Source organism: Castor canadensis, chromosome 8 (assembly GCF_047511655.1).
Source record: "Castor canadensis chromosome 8, mCasCan1.hap1v2, whole genome shotgun sequence".
Lineage (NCBI taxonomy): Eukaryota > Metazoa > Chordata > Mammalia > Rodentia > Castoridae > Castor > Castor canadensis.
Window position 1 is genome coordinate 87,726,396 of NC_133393.1, and position 27,090 is coordinate 87,753,485.

A 27,090-nucleotide genomic window follows, 5' to 3' on the forward strand; every position below is an offset into this window, starting at 1 on the left:
ACCATCTAGTTTAGAATGTGTGAATTGCAGGCAGGCAGTTAAGGGTAACAAAGTCAAAGAACAGGAAAAAAACAAGGCGAGCTGACCAAGACTAACCACTGCAAACACCAGCCACAGATGAAAGCCAAAGGCAGAGTTCATTTCCTGGGCATTGGTCTTGCAGTTATTTCCGCACATGGAGGTGATCTTATAGCCAATAGCATCCTTACTTTATTGAACAAGCAATAGGTATATTCAGTACAAAACTATTTTATAATTTTAATCTCTTCTACAGCCCTATTTATTATTTTTATTTTTTTGTGGCACTAGGGATCAAAGCTAGGACTGTGTGCTTTCTAGGCAAACTCTGCCACTGAGTATAGTGTCAACCATAGAAAGAGCAAACTTAATAAGCTCAAGGAAGTGAGAAAAACTCTGAAGTTTACAGAAACATTGAGAAAAAAAGTAACTAAATCTTTAAAAAATAAGACATTAGGACACAGGAAGGAAATAGGAATCTACAATGGTTAAAATGAAGAGTGTGTACCCCATCTTAAACAAATATATGAAAACACAGATCCACATAATAAACCAGTTACAATTCATGTCCCAAAAGATCAGAGTACAAAATAGTACATCAGTAAACAGTATTATGTTCAATAGCAAGTTCCCTTATTATTGATATGAATCCAGCTGAAAAACATCTATATACAACTTTTCAATCTCTGAATTTGAGAATGCAAATGTTAGACTTACTTTCAATTCTTAAGGTAATATTGTTGACTTTAGTTTATACCTAGGTTCAGAGGGGCTAACGAGGAAATCTGAAAGTAAAGAGGAAAGATGTAGAGAGAAAAAGGAAGCAGTGGAAACAGATGAAAGTTCAAAGTCAAAGGTTTAAACACAAGGTCATTAAAAGAAAGAAGGAGAAATAAAGTATGTAGCCAAACCAAACAAACAAACAAAACTAGGTGCTGGTGACATTGTTCATGTTAAATAGGGCATCTTTTCCATTCTACAGTGGTGGTATATTCTTTCTCATTTAAGTCTTGGAGTTGATAGAATGAAACCAAAGTTTAATCACAAACTAAAAGTAAATATTCTGGCAGAAAAGCCTTACCGTTAACTAAGAAAATACAGCAGTTATACGATTTTTTTTTCTCTTTTTTTTGGGGGGGGGTGGTGGTGGTACTGGGGTTTGAACTCGGGGCGTCACAGTTACTAGGCAGGCACTCTCCACCTGAGCCATTGCACCAGTCCTTAGTTAAGAGTAGAAACAGAATAATGTTGCAGTATTAACCTCTATGAAATAGAATATAAATGATATAGCTAGGTGTGACATTTGTGCCATTTCTGTTGAAATTGGAGTTCTCATAACAGACTAGTAGAGGCCATTAAGAAATTAAATTTCTATATTATCCTGTATTAAGAACCATCCATGGCCAAGAAGCAGACAAATGATTCAGTAAAATGATAAAATGGTTCTTCAAATCAGAATTATTAGTTTTGACCAGAGGAAAAAAGAGGAAGTTTAGTCCTGACTTCAAATATTTGCATTGTAAATGTATATTACTTTCAAGACTGAATGTGGCTAATGGTGATTTGCAAGGAAATCCAAATCTCTGCAGCCGGACCTATGCAAAAGACTTTCTTAGAATACCAGGGGATAGAGTGTTTTGAGAGCACGCTTCCGTTGTGTATAAATTAGAAAAGGCTGGCTCCATTACTCCAAGCCATCTTCACTTCCCAAGTTTCCCTTGCACCTCCAGTTCAGTTCTGGTATCACACTGTGCGCATCACAAAGAACCCAGTGCCTGGCTTCCAGGAATCAGAACATCTGTCCCCTCATATAACCTTCCCTTACTCAGATCTTTGGTTGTCTTCTATTTGTTGTATTGCAGTCACTTCCAGCCAACAAGCCCATCTCCATTCTCTTCCCTTTATGAGACTGACGCTCTACCTCTTGAGTTAATGAGGCTTCGTTGTTTCTCTTCTCTTTAAACGGCTTCTTAAATTTAATCATTTATGTGGGCAAACATTCTTATTGGGCCATAATATTGGACAATCTTATTACTTAGTAGGCACAATTCATTTAGTAACTAATACTTATTAGTTAAGAGTCCTGCAATAATCCCTCCCCTTTTATTTCCCAGTAACTCCCTTTTAAATATGAAGTCTTTATACAGATTTTTCTAGGTAGGCACTCTTACCACTCCATCAGCCATTCCATCAGCCCCAGATTTTTCTAGATGGAATCTATTATGCTTCAAGGGAACAGCAGAGACAACAGTAAGTCAAAAAGGATGCTATTTCACTTCTCGGAAGAGTCTAAAACCTAACCATTCTGCTTTTCAGACACTCTCATGCTAATGGAAATATTAAAGCATTTACTTTAAATATCAACTCTCACATAGTTAAAAAGATAAATCCAACAAATCTTGCTTCTAGTAATACATTTAGAGATATGTACAAAAAAACTCATGGAGATGCGTGTTCAAATATATTTAACTTAAATGGCATGCATAGAGAATGGCCATCTGAAAAAAAAAAAAGCAATGACATACAACTATAAATTCTAATATGGAAAGATATTCAATAAAAATGTAAAATCAAAGTTCATATTATTGCCAAACATGAGCCCATCTGATTATTTGTATGTATATATGTGTGATAAAGGAAAGTTCCTTGTAATGATTACTAACTTTTGTTTTGTTTACTTTGAGACAAGATCTCCCTATTGAAACCAAGCTGGCATCAAAGTCACAATCCTCCTGCCTCATCCTCCTGAGTGGTAGGATTATAGGCATGCACCACCATGCCCAGCACTAATGATTACCCCTTTAGTGTGGGACTAAGCAATAAAAGTTATATCCTGCTTTATTGTTAGAATTTATAATTTTGTATATGAAAAAGTTAGTTTAAATTTTTCATTTAGGGCTGGTGGAGTGGCTCAAGTGGTAGAGTGCCTGCCTACTAACTGTGAGGCCCTAGTTCAAACCTCAGTAGCAAAAAAAAAAAAAAAAAAAAAAAATTTTTTTTTTTTTTTTTCATTTAACTCACTGGGCACTGGTAGCTCACACCTGTAATCCTAGCTACTTGGGAGGTTCAGATCAGGAAGATTGTGGTTCAAGACTAGTCCAGGCAAAGAGTTCACAGATCCCATCTCCAAAATAGTCAGGGCAAAATAGACTGGAGGCATGGTTCAAACAGTAAAGTGCCTTCTTTGCAAGTGTGAAGCCCTGAGTTCAAACCCCAGTTCCACAAAAAAATTAATAAAACTCATTTAAATGAAAGTATCAATAGTGAACATATGCAATTCTGTAAAGCAAAGGAATAATTACAATGTCCGATTCCTATACCAATTCTTACCAGTTATATAGCACTGGCACAATAAATTGTCGGAGGGGGCTAAAGAAAGCCTAAGATATTTATGGCTGGGTGTGTACCTGAAGTGGTAGAGCACTTGCCTAGCAAGCACAAGTCCCCAAGTTCATACCCCAGCACTGCAAAAAATAATATATGTATATATATATATATATATAGCCTAAGATAGTTTCCAGTAAGTTTAAAGATCAGTAATTTACAATGTTATATAAAGTTATTTCCATAAATGTGAAGACTACTCTAATAAAATTCTGACTTCAGGTAAAAAATTAGTAAGTATAACTTACTAATCACCATATTAATAGAATTCTATGTATCATATGCAGTACATGAAAATCACAGACACATAGATTTGGAAGGAACCTTAAAAGCCATCTAGTCCAACACTCACAACTTGCCATCCAAATACCAGCCTACGAAAGAGAGGAAAGCTGACTTCACTGAAGCTGAGCAGCAGTCCTAAAGACATGCAACTAGAAAGTCACCTCAAAATGGGGACATCTGGTAATCAATCACTCACTAAAAAAGCATTTTGGCCTCACATATCAAGTTGCCTGGGTCAGTTTTAAATAAGTCATTGACTTAATTTTCTGGTTTCAAGGTTTTCAACTTGTTTCAAACCAAGAGAAATGACAATATGTTTTAGGTTGATTTTAATGAACAAAAATCTCTGTATTAAAAACATTTCAAACTTTATCAAATGCTTTAAAAACACACACAAACAAACAAATCTAAATTCAATACAGAATCTCTTAACATTATCTTTGTTCATCTCAATGTAATCAATAAGGAGATTTCTGGATAAAACTTTACATGTGAAAAAACACTTTTGCATGTGCAGGAGCATAACACACACACACACACACACAATCATTTATAAGGAATAACAAAAATATGTTAAGAGTGTGAATGGGAAGGAACGGATTTCTTGTAAAGCTTATATAAAAGAACACTACATGAGTAAAAGAACTTCCTATACCAAGAGAAGATGCAGAGTCAGGAACGTAGGGATTACCTAACTCATTTATAAATAAATAACTTAAGAATGTCACTCAAGAACAACAAAGTTTGGGAGCTAATATAATCTAAAGTTTTTACCACCTCAAATTCTGTGATTTTGATAAGTGATAATACTTAAAAACCATGTTGTCATTATTTTACAGTTCTTGATTTGTTTATCATTAGTGAAACGTGGTTTTTCTGTTTCAGTGCCTAAGTTCCCCTAAAAAAAGCCACAGTAAGAAACAATGATGAGCACAGGCTATACATGTGGGGTTGGTGGTATTGGATGGCAAATAATAAGGGTCAGGCAGCCTGGATTTGGATTTGGCATCACTGCTTGTGAACTGCTTGTTATTTAGCAAGCTACATAGGTACTATGTGATTTCCTCATCTTTAGTTAGTGCTTACTTCATATAGGGTTATTAAGATAATTAAGCAAGATAATCCATTTAGAGAATTTAACACACTGCCTGGTTCAATAAACATTAGCCAAAATTCCTATTAGTTGTAGTATTATAGGCGAATCAAAGAAAAATTCTATCTGTATTTCTCTTTGTTGATGAAGTTGTCAGGGACCAATTGTAGCAAAAAAGCAGAGATGAAAATATACTTGATGCAAAAGAGATTGAGGACCTCATCTTACGAATATAGATGATCACTTTTATGTTAGAAAAATTACAAGGCTTCGTATCACAGAATTCAACATCTTTCCATTAAACATCACACAATTTCATCATCACTATGCCCTACATAACCCTAACAGACATGGAGTTCCTACTTATATTCAACAACAGGGGCCAGAAGTTTAACTAAAAACGCTGCTGCAGAACTGCATGTTGGGCAGTAATCTGTGTGTGCTGCGGTATTTAGGCCAACAAAGAGGGTGGAGATTCTGCCTCAAGGGCCTGGATTCCCTCCTCCCCCACAGTCAGATGAGTCTGGTTCCTGCAGACCTTCAATCTCCATTCACGTCTCCTTCTAGAGCACAGTTTTCAAGAGGTGAAGGGCAGCCACTTGAGTGTGGAATGCCCCACTACTACTTTAGTATAATATGATAGCTATCATTGGTTTCTGCTGTAAAAAGAGAGACAGAGAAATAATCTTTAGTCATCCATAAAACACAATAGGAGAAAAAAAAACTATGTTAAAGTCCTTGTAAGAGAGAATTAAAAAGTCAGAGCAAGACAAAGAACAGAATACTTATTAACACAGAATACTTATACAGACAGTTCCTGACTTACAAGTACTCCATTTATGATTTTTAACTTTACAATCGTACAAAAGTCATATACAACTGTACTTTGAATTTTAAACTATTCCTGGGGTAGCAACATGCAGTTTGATACCCTTGTTATGTGGGCAGTGTCAGTGAGCCACAGTCTGCAGTCAGCCACAAAATCACCAGGGCAAAACACTAATACCCTACAATGTACTGTGTTGTTAAGCAATAATGCTTGATAAGTTAGGTGTATTAAATGCATTTTCAATTTTTGGTATTCTTCAACTATGTTGAGCTTATCAGGATGTGAACTCACCGTAAGTCAAGGAGCATCTATAATAAATGTATATTATAAAAACAACATGCCTTGCTTTCCTCATTTGTCAATAGAAGATGGAAGAGAATGACATCATCAGTTTTTCTTTGTCTACTCTGACTGGCATTTTTCTTTTTTTTGGCAGTACTGGTATTTGAACTCAGAGCCTCCGGCTTGCTAGGCAGGCACTCTACTACTTAAGCCATTCCACCAGCCCTTACTCCGACCATGGCAAGAAGCCAATTCACACAAGGAACAATCTCTAATAACACCACTTTCTCTATCACACATATGGTTGCTTCCCTATTTCTCTCTTCTCATAGAATATGGTGCTGGTTATGGTGGTACATACTTATAACCACCTGTAATCCTGTACTCAGAAGCTGAGGCAGGAGAATGGTGAGTTTGAGGCCATTCTGGGATACATGGAGAAACACTGTCTCTGAAAACAACAACAACAAAAAAAGGAAGCAAAATACACAAAGAGCTTTTTGTTGTTGTTTTTGGTGCAGGGAATACATTAGCTTTATGCATAGTAAGCACACACTCTACCACTGTGCTATGCCCCCAGCCTGAAAGAAGTTTTTAAGCTCCTTACAAAAAGATATTTGTCTTACTGTTTTATTACCTTTCATTGTGTCCAGAATAAAACAGGCTTCTTCCTGAAAGTTCTGTATCATCTGAAAAAATTTTTTAAAAAATTGCTGATTATTAAAAACTTTGGTTTGCTGCATTTGCTTATGTATTTATTTGTTTTACTTTTTTGGTGGGATGAGGTTTGAACTCAGGGCCTTGCACTCACTAAGCAGGCACTCTACCACTTGAGCCACACCTCCAGCTCTTGCTGCATTTATTTGACTAGGGGGGTTTTCATTACATTAGCTTTAAGTAAAAAATAACCCTTCTGTGTTTCTTAGAACTACTCCACATCTATGAGAGGCTTTACAGCCACGAGTATTTCATGAATTCCTATAGAATCATAAATATTTTCCCCCAAATTTTCAAAAGTCTGCTTTACAAGCCTATTTTTGTTTTTCTTTTTTCCCCTGTGTTTGATTTTGAAATTTTAAAAACTGAGCCATCTATAACAGTGGTTTTAAAAGCAGAATATACACCAGACATAGTGGTACACACCTGTAATCCCAGCATTCAGGAGGCTGAGACAAGAGGATCAAGAGTTCAACTAGCCTGGGCTACATAGTGAGACCTTATCAAAACAAAAACAAAAACAAAGTAGAATATGCGCTTCCCTGGATTAACCCTGAGACTTAGAAAGAGATATAAAGACTTCTAAGTCTTCAACTTCCACATCTATTATTTCCTAAAATCTATTTAGTTTTCCTTTCCCACTTTCTCCTCTCAACCACATTTCCCTTTATATAAACTAAATGCCTAAGTTTCACAATTGTAGAATCCTAGTAAGGGATGAAGATGTAGCTCAGGGGGAGAGTACCTGCCTATCACGCACAAGGCCTGGGTTTGATCCCCAGCAACATAAAAAATTTAAAAAATAGAAATAAAAGAAAGAAGATAGACTCCTACTAAGGTGCCCTGCCCTGGGGTATAAAAGCCTTAGTGCCAAAATGGAGCTACAAAGGTGAACTCTAATAACAGGGTAACAAACTCTTCTATGAATCACATGCTTTTTAATTAAAGAGTGACCTAATCACAAATGGCCAAATGATAGATGACTCAAAATAATTTTTGGTAACATCACTATGTAATTTTTAGTATATAACCCAGAAGCTAAAAAACACACACACACACACACAAAATCCAATGATGTCATTATAACAAAACTCTATCCATTCCTATCTATTAATTTAGGTGAATTAGGTTCCACAGAACTCATACCTAGGGGCGAAAAAAGAGGATGGAATTGATGCTGAACTCTGTGTCATTTTTGTTATGAATAGGCAGTACTCACCTACAAATTAATCACGTGCTAGGATGGGGGTAAGGAATGGAACAATCCCATTGACCTCATTAATAGATGAGTAATAATCTTTTTTCTTTTTCTCTTTTTTAGGTGTTGAGTATTAAACCCAGAGCTTTGTGCATGCTAAACATGTGTTGTACTACTGAGCTATACCTAGCCCTTTTCTTAATGTTTAATATAATAATTACTTATTAAGACATGATATAAGTATTATTTTTAATCAGTTATATAATTATAATGACTATTCTATTAAGAAATAGTTTTTCAACTTCTTGATTAAAACAAATTTCTGTTTCAAAGTAATGGTAGGATATTCAAGAAGATGGTGAAAAATAAAAATGTATGCTAAAAGTTTATGGGAGTCAGACATGGTGGTACATGCCTGTAATCCTAGCACACAGGAGGCCAAAGCAAAAGAATGTCAGGTTCAAGGCCAGTTTGGATTGTATAGTGAGCCTCTGTTTAAAGAAAAAAAAAAAAAGTCTATAGGAGAAGTGAATGTATATATGAGTTTCAAAAAAAACAGGAATGATACAAAAATTCTAACTCATAAAGAAAAGCATAGTCACTTTTTTTTTTAAATTGGATAATATTTGTATTAAATCACTCTTGCAATTTCAATCCCAGTACTGAGAAAAAAAGTAACTCTTATATTTAGGTTATGTAGAATGCAATTAGAATAGGGACATAACCTTCTAATTTTTATTTTACTTTCTTTTTTTTATTTCTTTTTTTTTTTCCCTTTCTAATTCTTAAATGTAATATATATGCCCAGGAAAGACATCTTTTACAACTTTTTTCCCCCAAATGGGAAATATTTTACAACTACTTTAACCTAAAACAATTTTAAGTCAACCTAAAAATGTGCAAAGGGATATATATAGTTTTTAAAAATTTGTTTAGAAGTTAGTAAGCAAGCAAAAAAGTCTGAACCAGGCATGGTAGTACATGCCTACAGTCCCAGCTATTCAGGAGCTGAGGCAGAAGGATCTCTCTTGAGCCCAGGAATTCAGAGCCAGCCCAGACAACATAGCAAGAGCCTGTCTCTTAAAAATAACGAAAATTTAAAAAAATGACGAAAATTAAAAAAAAAAAAAAAGTTTGAAACCTCTGGCCTACAAAACAGTTCTGCCCCAGTAGACCTGATTTTGCTCTTGCTACATGCCCTAACAAATTATCATCTGTTAATTCAACTGTATTGAAATATGTACCTCATCACTGATGAGCACGTGGATTCCTGTGGGTCCCTGTTTATAAATCTGGCTGATCTGGCGAGGAGAAATGCTGAAAAGCTGAGCAATTTTTTCTGTCAATTCAACAGCTGTCAGTTCTTCTAAATAGATGGCATGATACACTGCAAAAGGGGGAACAGCAGTTAGCACAAAGGTTCTCTGAATGTTCACTTTTCTTTGTAAGACTCAGAAATCAGACTTCTTGGGTTCACTCTTGGCTCAGCTACTCTTTTGCTATGCAACCTAGGGCAAGTTATTTAACATCCCTACTCCTCATTTTCTTTATGTAAATGTTGGTGATGGCAATAAAATCTATAATAAAAATTATTAGTTGTAAAAACTAAAGCATGTAAAAAGTATTGGGAATAGCACCTGGCATATATTAGGAGCTCAACAAATATGAGTAATTATCATTACTTCTAGCAAATGCTGAATCAATTTGATAAATTCCTACCACACATGCTTGTAAGTCATTTTTTCACCTTTCGTATTTGTTCTAGTCTGCCCAGAACAACCTACCGAAGAAAGTACCATTTGAGTCTCCATCCTCATGTTTCTGTTGTGGTTGCTGCTGCTGCTGCTGCTGTTCCCTTAACTGCAATGATTCCTGACAGACGTAGATGGTTAGCCTTGGACGTACCATCCTAATCGGGGAAGAAAAAAAGGGCTGTCACTCATATTTTTTATGGCAAGCACATTTTAAGAGAGAACATGTCTATGTTACTAGTACAGAACAGCATTTGAAAATTGCTGGTTCATGATCCAAATGTAATTTGTTTATGTTTCATTAGCTCCCCAGTGACAGTTTTTTAATGTTTATTTAAGGTGAATTAGCTCCAACAAGAGGCATAATCTAAACCTTGAAACTTTGGCTTTTTTTGAAAACTTAGATGTATGTGCAATCTGGGATCCTCATTCTCACAGGAAAACAATCGTCTTCTTACATGTTGTATGCATTCTTTAGGAAAACCTTATTCCTTTATATTACTTATGTTACTCTTGTAGTCATTTGAGTGTGTGGGCTTTGGTGTATAGGTTAGAATTACACTAAATATACGCATCACTATTTTATGGGTTAGGTTCAAGAGATTTTTTTTACTTAAAAATGCTAATACAACAAACTGGAGAAACTTATTTCCCTTGCTTTTTTTTTCTCTTCTTTTTTTGGCAGTACTAGAGTTTGAACTCAGGTCCTTGCACTTGCTAGGCAGGTGCTCTACCACTTGAGCCACTCGGCATGCCCATATCTGTTTCCTCTTACTTTCTAGTCAAATTCTTAATTACTTCTTGATCTAGTCATCTATTCATTATTTCTAAAGGGTGCTTCTTAAATACACTTAAAAAGGAAAGACACATTCTTAAACTTTAAATTCTTGCTTCTATTTCCCATTATATTGAAATTGTTTTTGCAATGCTAAGGATCAAACCCAGGGCCTTGGGCATGTTAGGCAAATACTCTACCACTGGGCTACATCCCCAGCTTTTAAAAGATTTTTTTTTTCCCCAAGTCAAAAAAAAAGAGAATTTCATCTCTTTCCTAAAAGTTTTCTAAAACTATAGTCAATCCAATTCAATTTCTCTTATGAAGTATCCAAATAAAACTCCTTCACAATTTGTTTTACTATTTGGTCTGACCTGTATATTTGCCACTGACCTGTATATTTTTTTTCAGCAATATTACTATTTATTTAAAATCGTAAATCTTATCCAGGTATGTGGTAGTACATGCCTGCAATCTCAGCATTTAGGCAATAGATTTTGTTTTTTCACTTTGGTGGTACTAGGGTTTGAACTCAAGGCTTTGTGCTTGCTAGGCAAGTGCTCTACCAGTTGAGCCACTCCCCAATCCCCAATCCCAGCACAGAGGATGAAGAGTTCAAAGCCAGTCTGGGGCTTAAGACCCAACCTTTCATTAATAAATAAACAAACAAACAAACAAACAAATAACATGGTAAATCTTGGGGCTGGTGGTGGAGCTTAGTAGAATTCTTGCCTTGCATACACACAATGCCCTGGGTTTCATGCCCAGCACCACACACACACACACACACACACACACACACACACACACACACACACAAATATTGTAAATCTCAAAAGGATTACAAATTACTCTTTAAGACAAGTAACATTTGCAAGCAGGCATATAAGGAATTCTCTCTCACCTGACTTTAGAATGAACTCTCCCCCAGTTGATATTGACGAGGAACCTTTGCACCTATTGTTCCCTCTGCCCAGAATGTTTTTCCTCATATGACTCTACAGCTTCACAGTTCCCATAACTCAGCTTTAATACCCCCTCCTCAGAGAGTTCTTTCCTGACCATATTCTGACTATTCTATACCTTCAATCTTACTTCTGCCTTTTTTTAAAGAAGACATATTTAGGGCTGGTGGAGTGGCTCAATAGGTAAGAGTGCCTTTCTAGCAAGTGTGAGGCCTGAGTTCAAACCCCAGTACCACCAAAAAAAGAAAAAAAAAATGAAATGAGAAGATATATTTAGCTGTACAGAGTATTGTGAAGAAATTCACTTATTCAACCTCATTGAAATTTTAACAGTAATTACATACCGGCCTTTTAATGCATTAAAAAGTCTGATTCCATCCGCAGGGCCACAGATTTGGATCACATCATCTCTAGTTAGTTTTAATAAATCTGCACCTGGAATGAATGTAAGCAAATTGGTGATAAAGGCAAAGATCCTCTTCATTAATGACTATTAAAATGGGCTCCATTACAATGACACCTCAGCACCACTATGTTACAGTTCATACTCTTTTGCATGGAACATAAGACCCTTCATGCCCTGGCCCCTGCCTCCTCTAATGTCTCAATTGTCATCCAACTAACTTCTTCACTTAACCTTATTCTTTCCATTAGATGGATGGTGCTGAATGACCACTGTTCTTCCTGTATGAAATACCTACTATCTGACCAAGACTCCTCTCTTTATCACTCAAGATTCACCTCACATGTAGTACACTTTCCCTAACATAAGACCCTCCCTGAACATCTCACTTCATACACACTTTTGTTGGAGCACTTATCCACTGGGGTTTTATTTTGATTTTTTTTTATACTAGATTATGAATGAGTTCTCTGATCAAGAAGTATGCCTGATCCACTTGTGTATTCCTACTACCACTGAAGGTGCTGAATAAAAATAGATTATATAAATAAAATACAATATTGTGATATCAAGGAGGAAATTTCAACCTTTCGATAAAATATTATATGGAAGGCACATTTTAAAATGTGTTGCACGGGTGAGATTCCAAGATGGCGGCTAGAGGGAGGAAGCAGAAAGCGAGCCTCCCATAGTGAAATCTTGGAGAAATGCTGGAGACACACTTTGCAGGCATAATCACTGAGAAGAGGCATAACTTTGACCCCTCCACACCTCCAGCCGGTGCAGAGAATCTCCACTTCACGTTAAACAGAGAAACCAGGAGGGCCCTGGGGCTGCCAGTCGCCCGTGCCCAGACTGCTTGGGAAGACGCAGACCAGGTGAGCTTTGCGGTACCACGGTACTCCCACAGACAAGCCTGGGCCACAGCAGCATAGCCCCCTGGACAGACTGACCTCCACCCGGGGAAAAAAGAGAAACTGAGCAATAAGCAACAAGAACAATAAAGACACGTGGGAAAGAGGGTGGGGCGCCCTGAGCGCTGAAGATTGGGGGAAGGGAATCCTTCCCGGGACTGTAAATAAACAAGCCGGGCAGCCCAGAGAGGCTCGGGAGGGAGCGGGGGCATGCGCCCAGCAACCAGGAGCAGGAAAGCTTGTGAGAGTGGAGGAGGGGGGAAAACTCCACAGGAGAGGAGGGAAGACCCACTTCCCACATAAACTGTAAACAAACATGGCAGCTGGCAGGAGCAGCAGCACCGCCCAGTAAGCAGGAGCAGGAAAGCTTGTGAAAGTGGCGGTGGGAGGAAAAGTCCACAGGAGAGGGGGGAAGACCCACCTCCCATATGAACTGTAAATAAACATGCAGGCCTGACAACGCGGGTGCAGTGTCACCTTTCCCAGTGTGCTTGGAAAGGGGAAAGCTTGTAGCAGAGGCTCCCGCACAGGAGAACTCCGAGTAATCAAAGCCTGCAGGGCCAGGTGAGTGCTAAGCTCACCCCAGAGATCTGCATAAATAACGCCACCAGCAACAGCAGACTGACAGCAGCGGTCAGGCAAGCCACAGCTGCAGATACCACTCTCAGAACTGTCTCAAGACTCTTTTTTTTCTTTTTCTCCCTACCTTTGATGAGAGAACAACCGAATTACACCTGCATGCTGAAAAACTTACTGAAACTGGATTGCATTTGAACTTGGGACACTTGGTGGGTTTGTGTGTGTGTGTGTGTGTGTGTGTGTGTGTGTGTGTGTGTAGTTTTGTTCTACTTTATGCGTCCCCTTTGATGAGACAACTACAGAACAACATCTGAGGCACCATCTCCAGGATTGGAGACTGAGACTGACACCCAAATTATTAAGACTGAAACTTCATTGCATTTGAACTTGGAGGTTTTTGGTTTTTTGTATTTTTTTTTAATTTTCTATTTTTCATCTTATTTTAATTCATTTTTATATATAGATATTTCTTTCATTTATTTTTTATTTTTATTCTTATCTTTATTTTTTTTATTTTTGATTTTCAATTCTCTCTGTCTCTCTAATGTCTGTTCAGCTTACTGTCAATTAGTACACTAACACTCCCTGTTTATACCTTTGAAACTTTCTTGTCTGATACCTTGTTCTGTTTTCTCCCTCCAGTCTATGTATTTGTTTTCCCCCTTTCTTTAACTTCTTGCTTTCCATCTCAGCTCACCCTTCCATTCTAAATATTACCATTGTTATTATTACAAGCTAGAAAATACTTAATTTCACACAGAACAGGGACAGTAACAACACCAAAGACAATGATGGGAAGACAGGAAAAAAAAGGGAAACCAGTTTCTCCACAGCAAAAAATTAGTACAGGAACCAGAGGGGAATGAAGAAAACAGATACTCAGATCCAGACTCCAACAAAAGGAAGATAAACTATGCCAAAGAACCCAAGAATAATTTAAAAGAAGACATACTACAGGTACTCAATGAGAATTTTATAGAGATGATACTGGAGAGGGTCAACCAAAATGTACAGGAGACACTCAAGAAATTCCAAGACAACAAAAGTAGAGAATTTGAAAAAGCAAAAGAAGAAATAAAGGAAACCATAGAAGCACTGTATAAACACCAAAGTGAAACAGAGAACACGATGAATAAACAGATAAATGAACTCAGGACAAAAATTGACAACATTAAACAGGAAACCACACTGGATATGGAAAACCTCAGAAAAAAGAAAACAGAACTGCAAAACAAAACGGAAGGCCAATCCAGCAGAATAGAACAAACAGAAGACAGAATCTCAGAACGTGAAGATGAAATGGTAATTAAAGGAAAAACTGAAGAACTATTAATTAAACAACTCAAGACCTGTGAAAAGAAAATGCCAGAACTCACCGACTCCATCAAAAGACCAAACTTGAGAAACATGGGCATCAAAGAAGGAGAAGAGGTGCAAGCGAAAGGAATGCGTAATATATTCAACAAAATAATAACAGAAAATTTCCCAAATCTAAAGAAAGATATTCCCATACAGATGCAAGAGGCCTCCAGGACACCAAACAGACCAGATCAAAACAGAACTACCCCACGACATATCATCATTAAAACAACAAGTTCAGAAACTAGGGAAAGAATATTGAAGACTAGGAGAGAAAAAACAAATAACATACAAAGGTAAACCCATCAATCACAGCAGACTTCTCAACAGAAACATTAAAAGCAAGAAGAGCATGGAGTGAGATCTTCTGGGCACTTAATGAAAATAACTTCAATCCCAGGATACTCTACCCAGCAAAACTATCATTCAAAATAGATGGAGCAATAAAAGTCTTCCATGATAAGCAGAAACTAAACCAATATGTGACCACAAAGCCACCACTACAAAAGATTCTGCAAGGGCTTCTGCACACAGAAAGTGAAACCCAACTTAACCATGGAAAGACAGGCAGCACCAAACCACAGGAAAAGAAAAAGCAAGAAAGTAGAGAGTAACCTCAACTTAGGTACACCCATTCAAACCTTCAAACAACTAAGACAACTAAATGACAGGAATCACCACATACCTATCAGTACTAACGATTAATGTTAATGGACTTAATTCACCCATCAAAAGGCACCGCTTGACAAAATGGATTAAAAAGGAAGATCCAACAATTTGTTGCTTACAGGAGGCCCACCTCACCAACAGAAATAAGCATAGGCTTAGGATGAAAGGCTGGAAGAAGATTTACCAAGCCAATGGCCCCTGAAAACAGGCAGGAGTAGCAATACTTATCTCTGACAAAGTAGACTTCAAACCTACATTGATCAAACGAGATAAAGAAGGTCATTCCATACTAATAAAAGGGGAAATAGACCAAAAGGAAATAATAATCATCAACCTGTAAGCACCAATGTCAATGCACCCAATTTCATCAAACATACCCTGAAAGACCTAAAAGCATATATAAACGCCAACACAGTGGTTGTGGGAGACTTTAACACCCGATTATCATCAATAGATAAGTCATCTAAACAAAAAATCAGTAAGAAATCCAACATCTAAAATATGCAATAGATCAAATGGACCTACTTGATGTCTACAGAACATTTCATCCAACCTCTACACAATATACATTCTTCTCAGAAGCCCATGGAACCTTCTCCAAAATAGATCATATCCTAGGGCACAAAGCAAGCCTCAGCAAATATAAGAAAATAGAAATTATACCGTGCATACTCTCTGATCATAATGCAGTAAAAGTAGAACTCAACAACAAAAGTAAAGACAAAAAACATGCAAACAGCTGGAAACTAAATAACTCATTACTTAATGAAGAATGGATCATCGATGAAATAAAAGAGAAAATTAAAAAGTTCCTGGAAGTCAATGAAGATGAAAACACAACCTACCAGAACCTATGGGACACAGCAAAGGCAGTCCTGAGTGGAAACTTTATAGCCATGAGTGCATATATTAAAAAGACTGAAAGATCCCAAATCAATGACCTAATGATACATCTCAAACTCCTAGAAAAACAAGAACAAGCAAATCCCAAAACAAATAGAAGGAGAGAAATAATAAAAATAAGAGCTGAAATCAACGAAATAGAAACCAAAAAACCATACAAAGAATTAATGAAACAAAAAGTTGGTTCTTTGAAAAAATAAACAAGATCGATAGACCCCTGGCAAACCTGATTAAAATGAGGAGAGAAAAAACCCAAATTAGTAGAATCAGGAATGCAAAAGGGGAAATAACAACAAACACCATGGAAGTCCAGGAAATCATCAGAGACTACGTTGAGAACCTATACTCAAATAAATTTGAAAATCTTAAAGAAATCGACAGATTTCTAGATACATATGATCATCCAAAACTGAACCAAGAGGAAATTAATCACCTGAATAGACCTATAACACAAAATGAAATTGAAGCAGCAATCAAGAGTCTCCCCAAAAAGAAAAGTCCAGGACCTGATGGATTCTCTGCTGAATTCTATTAGATCTTTAAAGAAGAACTGATACCAACCCTCCTTAAACTGTTCCACAAAATAGAAAGGGAAGGAAAACTGCCGAACACATTTTATGAAGCCAGTATTACACTTATCCCAAAACCAGGCAAAGACACCTCCAAAAAGGAGAACTATAGGCCAATCTCCTTAATGAACATTGATGCAAAAATCCTCAACAAAATAATGGCAAACCGAATTCAACAACACATCAAAAAGATTATTCACCACGACCAAGTAGGCTTCATCCCAGGGATGCAGGGGTGGTTCAACATATGAAAATCAATAAATGTAATAAACCACATTAACAGAAGCAAAGAAAAAAACCACTTGATCATCTCAATAGATGCAGAAAAAGCCTTTGATAAGATCCATCATCATTTCATGATAAAAGCTCTAAGAAAACTAGGAATAAAAGGAAAGTATCTCAACATTATAAAAGCTATATATGACAAACCTACAGCCAGCAATATACTTAATGGAGAAAAACTGAAACCATTCCCTCTAAAATCAGGAACCAGACAAGGATGCCCACTATCTCCACTCCTATTCAACATAGTACTGGAATTCCTAGCCAGAGCAATTAGGCAAGAAGAAGGAATAAAAGGAATACAAATAGGTAAAGAAATTGTCAAAATATCCCTATTTGCAGACGACATGATCCTATACCTTAAAGACCCAAAAAGCTCTACTTAGAAGCTTCTAGAAATCATCCATAGCTATAGCAAGGTAGCAGGATATAAAATCAACAAAGAAAAATCATTAGCATTTCTATACACTAACAATAAGCAAACTGAAAAAGAATGTATGAAAACAATTCCATTTACAATAGCCTCAAACAAAATCAAATACCTAGGTGTAAACCTAACAAAAGATGTGAAAGACCTCTACAAGGAAAACTATACACTTCTGAAAAGAGAATGAGGAAGACTATAGAAAGTGGAGAGATCTCCCATGTTCATGGATTGGTAAAATCAACATAGTAAAAATGTCGATACTCCCAAAAGTAATCTACATGTTTAATGCAATTCCCATCAAAATTCCAATGACATTCATTAAAGAGATTGAAAAAATCTACCGTTAAATTTATATGGGAACACAAGAGGCCACGAATAGCCAAGGCAATACTCAGTCAAAAGAACAATGCAGGAGGTATCACAATACCTGACTTCAAACTATATTACAAAGCAATAACAATAAAAACAGCATGGTACTGGCACAAAAACAGACATGAAGACCAGTGGAAAGAATAGAGGACCCAGATATGAAGCCACACAACTATAACCAACTTGTCTTTGACAAAGGAGCTAAAAATATACGATGGAGAAATAGCAGCCTCTTCAACAAAAACTGCTGGGAAAACTGGTTAGCAGTCTGCAAAAAAAACTGAAACTAGATCCATGTATATCACCCTATACCAAGATTAACTCAAAATGGATCAAGGATCTTAATATCAGACCCCAAACTCTAAATTTGATACAGGAAAGAGTAGGAAATACTCTGGACTTAGTAGGTATAGGTAAGAACTTTCTCAATGGAACCCCAGCAGCACAGCAACTAAGAGATAACATAGATAAATGGGACCTCATAAAGCTAAAAAGCTTCTGTTCATCAAAAGAAATGGTCTCTAAACTGAAGAGAACACCCACAGAGTGGGATAAAATATTTGCCAACTACACATCAAAGGACTGATAACCAGAATATATGGGGAACTTAAAAAACTAAATTCTCCCAAAACTAATGAACCAATAAAGAAATGGGCAAGTGAACTAAACAGAACTTTCTCAAAAGAAGAAATTCAAATGAAACACATGAAAAAATGCTCACCATCTCTAGCAATAAAGGAAATGCAAATTAAAACCACACTAAGATTCCACCTCACCCCTGTTAGAATAGCCATCATTAGCAACACCACCAACAACAGGTGTTGGCGAGGATGTGGGAAAAAAGGAACCCTCTTACACTGTTGGTGGGAATGTAAACTAGTACAACCACTCTGGAAAAAAATTTGGAGGCTACTTAAAAGCTAGACATAGATCTACCATTTGATCCAGCAACACCACTCTTGGGGTTATACCCAAAAGGCTGTGACACAGGTTACTCCAGAGGCTCCTGCACACCCATGTTTATTGCAGCACTATTCACAATAGCCAAGTTATGGAAACAGCCAAGATGCCCCACCACTGACAAATGGATTAAGAAAATGTGGTATCTATACAGAATGGAATTCTATGCAGCCATGAAGAAGAACGAAATGTTATCATTTGCTGGTAAATGGATGGAATTGGAGAACATCATTCTGAGTGAGGTTAGCCTGGTCCAAAAGACCAAAAATCATATGTTCTCCCTCATATGTGGACATTAGATCAAGGGCAAACACAACAATGGGATTGGACTTTGAGCATATGATAAAAGCAAGAGCACACAAGGGAGGGGTGAGGATAGGTAAGACACCTAAAAAATTAGCTAGCATTTGTTGCCTTTAACGCAGAGAAACTAAAGCAGATACCTTAAAAGCAACTGAGGCCAATAGGAAAAGGAGACCAGGAACTAGAGAAAAGGTGAGATCAAAAAGAATTAACCTAGAAGGTTACACACACGCACAGGAAATTAATATGAGTCAACTCCCTGTATAGCTATCCTTATCTCAACCAGCAAAAACACTTGTTCCTTCCTATTATGGCTTATACTCTCTCTACAACAAAATTAGAGATAAGGGCAAAATAGTTTCTGCTGGGTATTGAGGGGGTCGGGGGGAGAGGGAGGGGGCTGAGTGGGTGGTAAGGGATGGGGTGGGGGCAGGGGGGAGAAATGACCCAAGCCTTGTATGCACATATGAATAATAAAATTAAAAAAAAATGTGTTCCATGGAATTTTTAAATTAAAGTGAGTTCAAACTAAGAGGTGCTTTTAATATCTTATAATACAATTGTAGCTGGTGATGCACTTTTATATACACACGCACACACACAAAATACATCCACATATCACATGGATACCAGGAGGCCCTAGAATGCAAAGGAATATCCCATGGAAGGGAAGGCAAAAATAAAAGCAAATTTAACCTGAGAAGTTGGTAAAAAGCCTTGTAAAAGTAGAAAACCGGTTTCGATGCAACCACTGCTGAGCTTCCTGAGGTGTGGTTGTTGGCAAAAGGTTCTGAAAGGGAGAAAGTATTTTTTATTTTTTTAGTAGTTAAACAGATTCATTAGATAACACATAGCCAAATACCCGCCCCCCAGAGACAGGCCTAGTTTGTTTAGAAATTGCTCACGCCACATCAATCTCCTTTCTTAACCATGAAAGATACCCATGGAGTTCCATCCTTATCTTTCCCACTACACTATAAGCTTTTCAAATTCAAGGGTCCCTCTGCTGATTGCTATTCAGGAGGTTGAGAAGAGAAGCTCATGTAAGTCTACAAGTTTAAGACCAGCTTTGGCAACATAGTGAGACTCTTACCTAAAAATAATTAACTAATTTTAAAAAAATCATGGGTCCAGCATTACTTATTTCTTATCTCCAGGTTCCAGCATAATTTCTAGTTCAGAGTCAAAATTCAAGAAATGTTAAACAAATGAATGAATATATTACCTAAAAGTGGGTATTTGTACAGAATCGTAAATACTGACATTCAGCTTCAGACTTACATCTGTGACTGGAGGGGGTGGTTCTGGCTGGTGGTTTGGTGAACCATTTCTAAAGAAACATTTAAAATGAAAGGATGAGCCCATGACACACAGTAGGGTTCATTATCTCATTCTTCATCTTTATAGTAAGTCTTAAGTTAGAGATTTAAAAGAATCTGTACTCTCTCTTAAAACATTCTTATTCTTTGACCTAGTATTTCAGTTATGTGTTAATTTAACCTAAAAACTTTAGGGGAGGAGGGAGAAACTATGTCCTTTGCAACATTTTTTATTACTGAGGAAACTGAGAAAAATATCAAAATTTTAATAAGTTGAAACTGATGAGATAATGGCATAATGGAGCTAAGTGGTACAGCACTAGCCTAGCATGGATAAAGCCCTGGATTCAATCCCCAGCACCATAAAAAATTAAAATTAAAAAAGAGTATTTACAAGAAATTTATCAGAATGAAAAATATTAAGATATAAAAGTATTACTACTTTACTGTTACTACTACTATATATTCACTATTATATTAAATATATAAATATGTACATATCCATATAGAAGAAAATACTGTAAGAAAATGTATGCAATGCAGTATGATCACATATGTACAATGAGAAACAATTTTGTTGTTGTGGTAATGGCAATGGAACCCAGGGCTTTGTTCATAGTAGGAAAGTGTTCCATCACTCAACTATGCCCCCAGCCTTGAAAAACAATTATTTTTAAACCAGCTTCAAATATTAATGCTATTTAATTTGTGATCCAAAGGATATCTTCACATCTTTGGCTTTCTTACTTTTTTTTGTCTATGGACAGCCTCCTTCCCTAATTCCTACTTCCTTTATATGAGAGGAAAAGTTGCATCTTAATAATGAAGTACAGGACAAAGAGAAACATTTAAAAACACATCCCTTTAAACTATGTGAAATATTTTAAATTGCCTATAAGTAGACTGTATCATCTTTGTGGACAGTAAGAAAAAAAATTTTTTTCCAAAGCTATCTTTTAACCATGTGCAGTGATACATGCCTGCTGTCCTAGCTACCTAGAAGGCTGAAGCAGAAAAAAATCACTTTAGTCCAATAGTTCAAGGTCAGCCTGAGCTGCACAGCCAGATCCCATTGCAAAATAAATAAATAAATAAAATTTATCTATCTTTTTCTATCTTTTTTATCCTTAACTGCAAAATTCAAATTTAGTAAATTATCTAGGGCTCTAGTAACACATATTCCTTCTACAACTACTACATCTTTTTATTCTTAATTGTTACATTTTGAATATTTAAGCCACCTTACTTAAATAGTTAACTACTTCCTTTGAGAAGTAGATCAAACACAGAACCTAAATAAATCCAAAAACAAACATTACAGTCAAATAATATGCTCTCACATTTGGTAGACTATTTCCAAGCTTCAGGATAGCTATAATATGAAATACGTGCTAAATGGTAGGACTATAAGATAGCTACTTTTTTGGGCTGGCAGAGTAGCTCAAATGGTAGAGTGCCTACCTAGCAAACATGAGGCCTTGAGTTCATACTCCAGTACACCAAAAAAATAAAAACGATAGCTACTCTTTAAAACTGGAGATATCTACAGGTTACTCCAGAGGCAACTGCACACCCATGTTTATTGCGGCACTGTTCACAATAGCCAAGTTATGGAAACAGCCAAGATGCCCCACCACTGACAAATGGATTAAGAAAATGTGGTATCTATACACAATGGAATTTTATGCAGCCATGAAGAAGAACGAAATGTTATCATTCGCTGGTAAATGGATGGAATTGCAGAACATCATTCTGAGTGAGGTTAGCCTGGCCCAAAAGACCAAAAATCGTATGTTCTCCCTCATATGTGGACATTAGATCAAGGGCAAACACAACAAGGGGATTGGACTTTGAGCATATGATAAAAGCAAGAGCACACAAGGGAGGGGTGAGGATAGGTAAGACACCTAAAAAATTAGCTAGCATTTGTTGCCTTTAACGCAGAGAAACTAAAGCAGATACCTTAAAAGCAACTGAAGCCAATAGGAAAAGGGGACCAGGAACTAGAGAAAATGTTAGATCAAAAAGAATTAACCTAGAAGGTAACACACACGCACAGGAAATTAATGTGAGTCAACTCCCTGTATAGCTATCCTTATCTCAACCAGCAAAAACCCTTGTTCCTTCCTATTATTGCTGATACTCTCTCTTCAACAAAATTAGAGATAAGGGCAAAATAGTTTCTGCTGGGTATTGAGGGGGTGGGGGGGAGAGGGAGGGGGCGGAGTGGGTGGTAAGGGAAGGGGTGGGGGCAGGGGGGAGGAATGACCCAAGCCTTATATGCACATATGAATAATAAAACAATAAATAAATAAATAAATAAAATAAAATAAATAAAACTGGAGATGTCTATACCAACTTATAAATATCTCTGATAGCAAATGACAATAAGGTAAGATTAAATGAATCCCAGGGAAAAATCTAAAATTTTATTTTAGCCATCATCTTACACCTCCTTTCCCTAATGATAAAAAGATCCATAATAATTAAGTGTTGGGAAAGTTTATTTTATTTATTATGCATGCATGCATTCATTCATTCATTTATTTATGCAGTGCTGGGGTTAGAACCCAGGGCCTTTAATATGCTAGGTTAAGTGCTCTGCCATGGAGCTACACCCCCAACACCTGAGGACTATTCTGAATAAGGAATAAAAGAAGTTTTAGTGTCTATACAACTGTGCTTCCAATTCTCAATGACTGACCACTCCTAGGTGCAAGTATGAAAGGTGATGAGATAATCACAAGATGAACAATAAAAGGCCAAATCAAGAAACACAGATAATAATCTCTCAGTTGCTAAAAACTGACCATAATGCTCTGATAACTAATGCTATTTCTGAGGATGGTGGGAGGGAAGGGGAGGACAAAGAAACTCTTTCAGTCTCTTTTGCAGTCAAATGCTCTACCACTGAGCTATACCCCCTTTCAGTCTCTTTTGAAGATAATCCAAACCTCAGCTAATAAAATTCATCAGACTGACCAAACACAAGTAGTTATTGATTTGGAAATATGTTTTTTATGGAAACACAATGAAAGAATGCATATTTATGTAAACACAAGCCAAATTCATTTCCCAGACTTACCCTTCCCCAAGAGAAAAACTGCTATGGGAACTGTTGAAGCCAGGTGATGGTGAATTATTGACATATGTGATCTCAGGCCATGGAGAACACTAAAAACAAAGGATAACTTAGATAATGACAAAACATTTCATTCTAGCGTTCCACTAAAATATTGTTACTTGAATAACACATCTTCATTAGTAAATCTTAACTCCTCAGGTGTCTATATAAGCAAAAGAGAATATGTACAGAAGGAAATTTAAACTAGGCTGGAAGTAGTAGATTTTTTATTCTAAGAGCGAAAATTAAGGGGTCAGAATGTAGCTCAGTTGTTAAGAGTGCCTGCCTACCAGCACAACAACAACAACAATAACAAAGGTTAAAATTATGGACTGAAATTGTCACCAAAAGAAATCCCTTTACAATGGGCACCAGTGGCTCATGTCTATAATCCTAGCTAGGAGGAAGAGATCAGGAAGATCTCAGTTGGAAGCCAGCCCGGGCAAATAGTTTGTGACACCCTATCTCGAAAAACCCATCACAAAAATAGGCTAGTGGAGTGGCTCAAGGTGTAGGCCCTGAATTCAAGCCCTAGTACCACAAAAAATAAATAAATAAATAAAAAAGAAAGGAAAGAAATCATTTTACCTCTGTGAGAATAGTTGTTTCATAAGAAGGTTGGTATTTCTCCTTTTCGTGTGGTGTTCGTTTCTCCATTTTCTCTCTATCTGTTTTTTGCTTTCTGTCTGCACCTTTTGGCTGAAATGAGAAATTGTTTCAAACCAAAGTACTCACCCTTTTAAAAACATAAACATTCACATATGAAACAAACATTTATGCACAATGATGCAAAGACAAGGTGTATCACCCCATCTAAGTCTGAAAATAGAAAATTTAAATGATGGATGGAATTAGAAAACAATGACAGACTGGGCATGGTGGTACACACCTACAATCCCAGCTACTCAAGAAGCTAAAAACATTGCAAGTTTAAGGCCAGCCTGGGCTACATCATGAGACCTGGTCTCAAGGTAAAATAAAAAAGAGCGAGTATGTAGCTCAGGGGTAGAATGCTTGCCTAGTATGTGCAAGGCCCTGAGTTTACTCCTTACCACCACAGAAAATTAAAAAAAAAAAAAAAAAAGACAGATGGAAAGATCATTAAAGTACATATTCAACTGAAAAAAAAAGTCAAAACAATTCATATTGTATAATCCCATGTATGTTTCAAAGAAAGGAAATATGCATATACCTATGCATGTGCATAAAAGCACAGAAGGTGACCAGAAGCATGCTTACCAAGTTATGACAATGGCTACCTCTGGGGTGCGGTTAGGGAATCAGGGTAAGAGTTAAGTGAGGGAATTTTAGTGTTCTATTCTGAATACTATTATATTATTAAATTTCTTGCAATGAGAATATATTTATTCTGATAAAAATAAAGACCTAAACTGCATATGGTGGTACATGCCTGTAATTCCAATTACTCAGGAGGGAGAGATTAGGAGGATAGTGGTTCTAGACCAGCCCAGGCAAAAAGTTAGTAAGTCCCTATCTCAACAAACAAACCTGGCATGGTGGTGAGACACTATATAAAAAAAAATGGCTAAAGCAAAAAGAGCTGAGTAATAGTTCAAGTGGTACAGCACCTGCCTAGCAAGCATGAGGCCCTGAGTTTAAAACCTCACCCAGTACCAACAAAAATAAATAAATGAATGAATGAATGAGTGAATAAATAAATAAATAAATAAATAAAATAAAGACCAAAATAAGGAAAGAAGATCAATTATGAATGTATCCAAAAAATTCAACTCTCCATAATTTTGTGAGCTTTCAAAGAGCTTATAACTTCACCAGACTTCAATGAGAATACATGATTTTGTCTTTGGCCTCCTTTCCCAATTCCCATTATCCCATGCCCATCTCCACACAACTTACTTTACCAAGCATCTTAGCAAATATTTCAATAACTCCAGCTTAGAAAGAATTTGCATAGTTTTTGCAAAAAGATAAGATGACTTTCTAACTTGGTAACTTACTTTAAAATAGAATAACAAGGAAAAAGGATTCAAGGACCGGGAATACCTTGAAGACTTTGATCTGGCAGCTGGCTGAGTGTAAGTGCTCAGTGTATTCCCCATTTTCATTCTCCTTGAAGGTATCAATTTGTACTCGGAATGGCACCCCCTTTTCTCCACCATGCTTCCTCATAGTGAACTCTGTGCTAATACAATGTACCTGAAAATAATACAACATCAAAGCATCAGTACTGCTAGCAAGCCAAACCAGCTAGTGATTTTTTTTTTTTTTTTTTTGTGGTGGTAACTGGGGTTTGAACTCAGGGTTTCATGCTTGCTAGGCAGGTACCATTTGAGCCACTCTGCCAGTCCAGTCAGTGATATTTTTTGAGCAACTACTAACAGCAAAATTTTTAGTAGGCATCTATGAATACTATAAAAAATGTTTCCTCTTTTTGACCTTGAAGAACTTACAATCCAATGAATGAAATGAGAAAATTTTAAATGATTTACAAATGCAAACACAGTAAATGTACAGATCTAATATTATGAAAGCTAGTATGAGGAACTAAATTTATTTGCTGCCTCAAAAAATATAGTTATATAAAGAGAAATGGTTTCTCTTAGTAAAGTTTTGCCATTAAGGTAGATTTTAGAAACAGGAGGCACAACACGTGCTGGGAAAATAGTAAATATTAAAGTTCACAGATGTGTAGAGTGGGCAGGAAGAGAGAAAGGGCAGTGATTTGCATGACTACTGCCTAAAGTCTAAGACTGGTGATTTTTCTCCCTCAAAGCATTTTTAGTAGCATACATTAGTTGTACAGGGGGGATTCATTGTGACATTTCTGAATATGCTTACACTGCACATCAGTTAGGCTTGTCCTCCCCCCACCATCTTTCTCCCTCATCTCCCTTCCCCACCCTACTTAAAACAATTGCAAAGGGTTTCATTGCCATCTGCCATATTCGCCTTCCTTTATTCTCTCCATTCACTTCTCCCTGCCACAAGTACCCACCCCCATCATAGGACTTATGATGGTCCTTTCCTTCATTTTTAATTCCAAAGTCAGTGTTGAAAGGCATTTCTCAATATATCTCAGCTAGGAATATACTGTACTTTGGTCAGTTTAACCCTCTTTATTACTTTCTCTTACACTTTTCCTCCTACTATCTGTTATTAAACAGCTTTCAGTATGTAAAAGACTAGTGAATTAAATAGTGGAACCCTGTCTGATTGATTACTTATTTGCTTGGGTTAAGTTACTTAATCATTCCAAGCCTCAAAGACTATTCATGCTTCACAGGACTATAGTTCATAGTCTTAAAATCTGCATACAAAGTGTTTACTTAACATAGGGAATATCTAAATGTTAAGTACTCAATAAACTATTGGCAATCATATTACTAATAAAGATTTTTTAAAAATCCCCAAAGGATATATAAATCAAATGTTAAGCATGCAGATGTTCAAAATAACTTTATGGATAACAGTGAAAAATTAGAACAATTTATAAGCTAAATAAACATTAGTTAAGTTATGATAAAACCACAGAATGATATATTATGCAGCCATTAGCACACTTGGAAAGATACAAGAAGACAAACTGGGGAAATTAGAAGAGCAATTCAAAAATTCCTCAGTGCCCAGGCAC

General features: G+C 36.7%; 1 protein-coding gene across 9 annotated transcripts in view; it reads right to left on the minus strand.

Annotated features, from left to right (window-relative positions):
• Window positions 1-4,713: 4,713 nt before the first annotated feature.
• Window positions 4,714-27,090, minus strand: part of Tfcp2 (transcription factor CP2) — a 70,518-nt gene continuing 48,141 nt past the window's right edge. For 4 of the 9 annotated variants that reach the window (XM_074083388.1, XM_074083382.1, XM_074083385.1 and 1 more), the window contains 10 exons: window positions 25,503-25,655; window positions 24,066-24,176; window positions 23,439-23,527; window positions 20,316-20,364; window positions 19,731-19,824; window positions 11,642-11,732; window positions 9,591-9,715; window positions 9,051-9,193; window positions 6,529-6,580; window positions 4,714-5,439 (listed from right to left, as the gene is read on the minus strand). In XM_074083388.1, the coding sequence (XP_073939489.1) occupies window positions 5,402-5,439; window positions 6,529-6,580; window positions 9,051-9,193; window positions 9,591-9,715; window positions 11,642-11,732; window positions 19,731-19,824; window positions 20,316-20,364; window positions 23,439-23,527; window positions 24,066-24,176; window positions 25,503-25,655 (945 nt within the window). In that variant the 3' untranslated portion in view covers window positions 4,714-5,401. Of the gene's footprint in view, window positions 5,440-6,528; window positions 6,581-9,050; window positions 9,194-9,590; window positions 9,716-11,641; window positions 11,733-19,730; window positions 19,825-20,259; window positions 20,365-23,438; window positions 23,528-24,065; window positions 24,177-25,502; window positions 25,656-27,090 lie in introns of those variants that run through there. The other 5 variants (XM_074083384.1, XM_074083386.1, XM_074083387.1 and 2 more) reach the window with 4 other exon arrangements.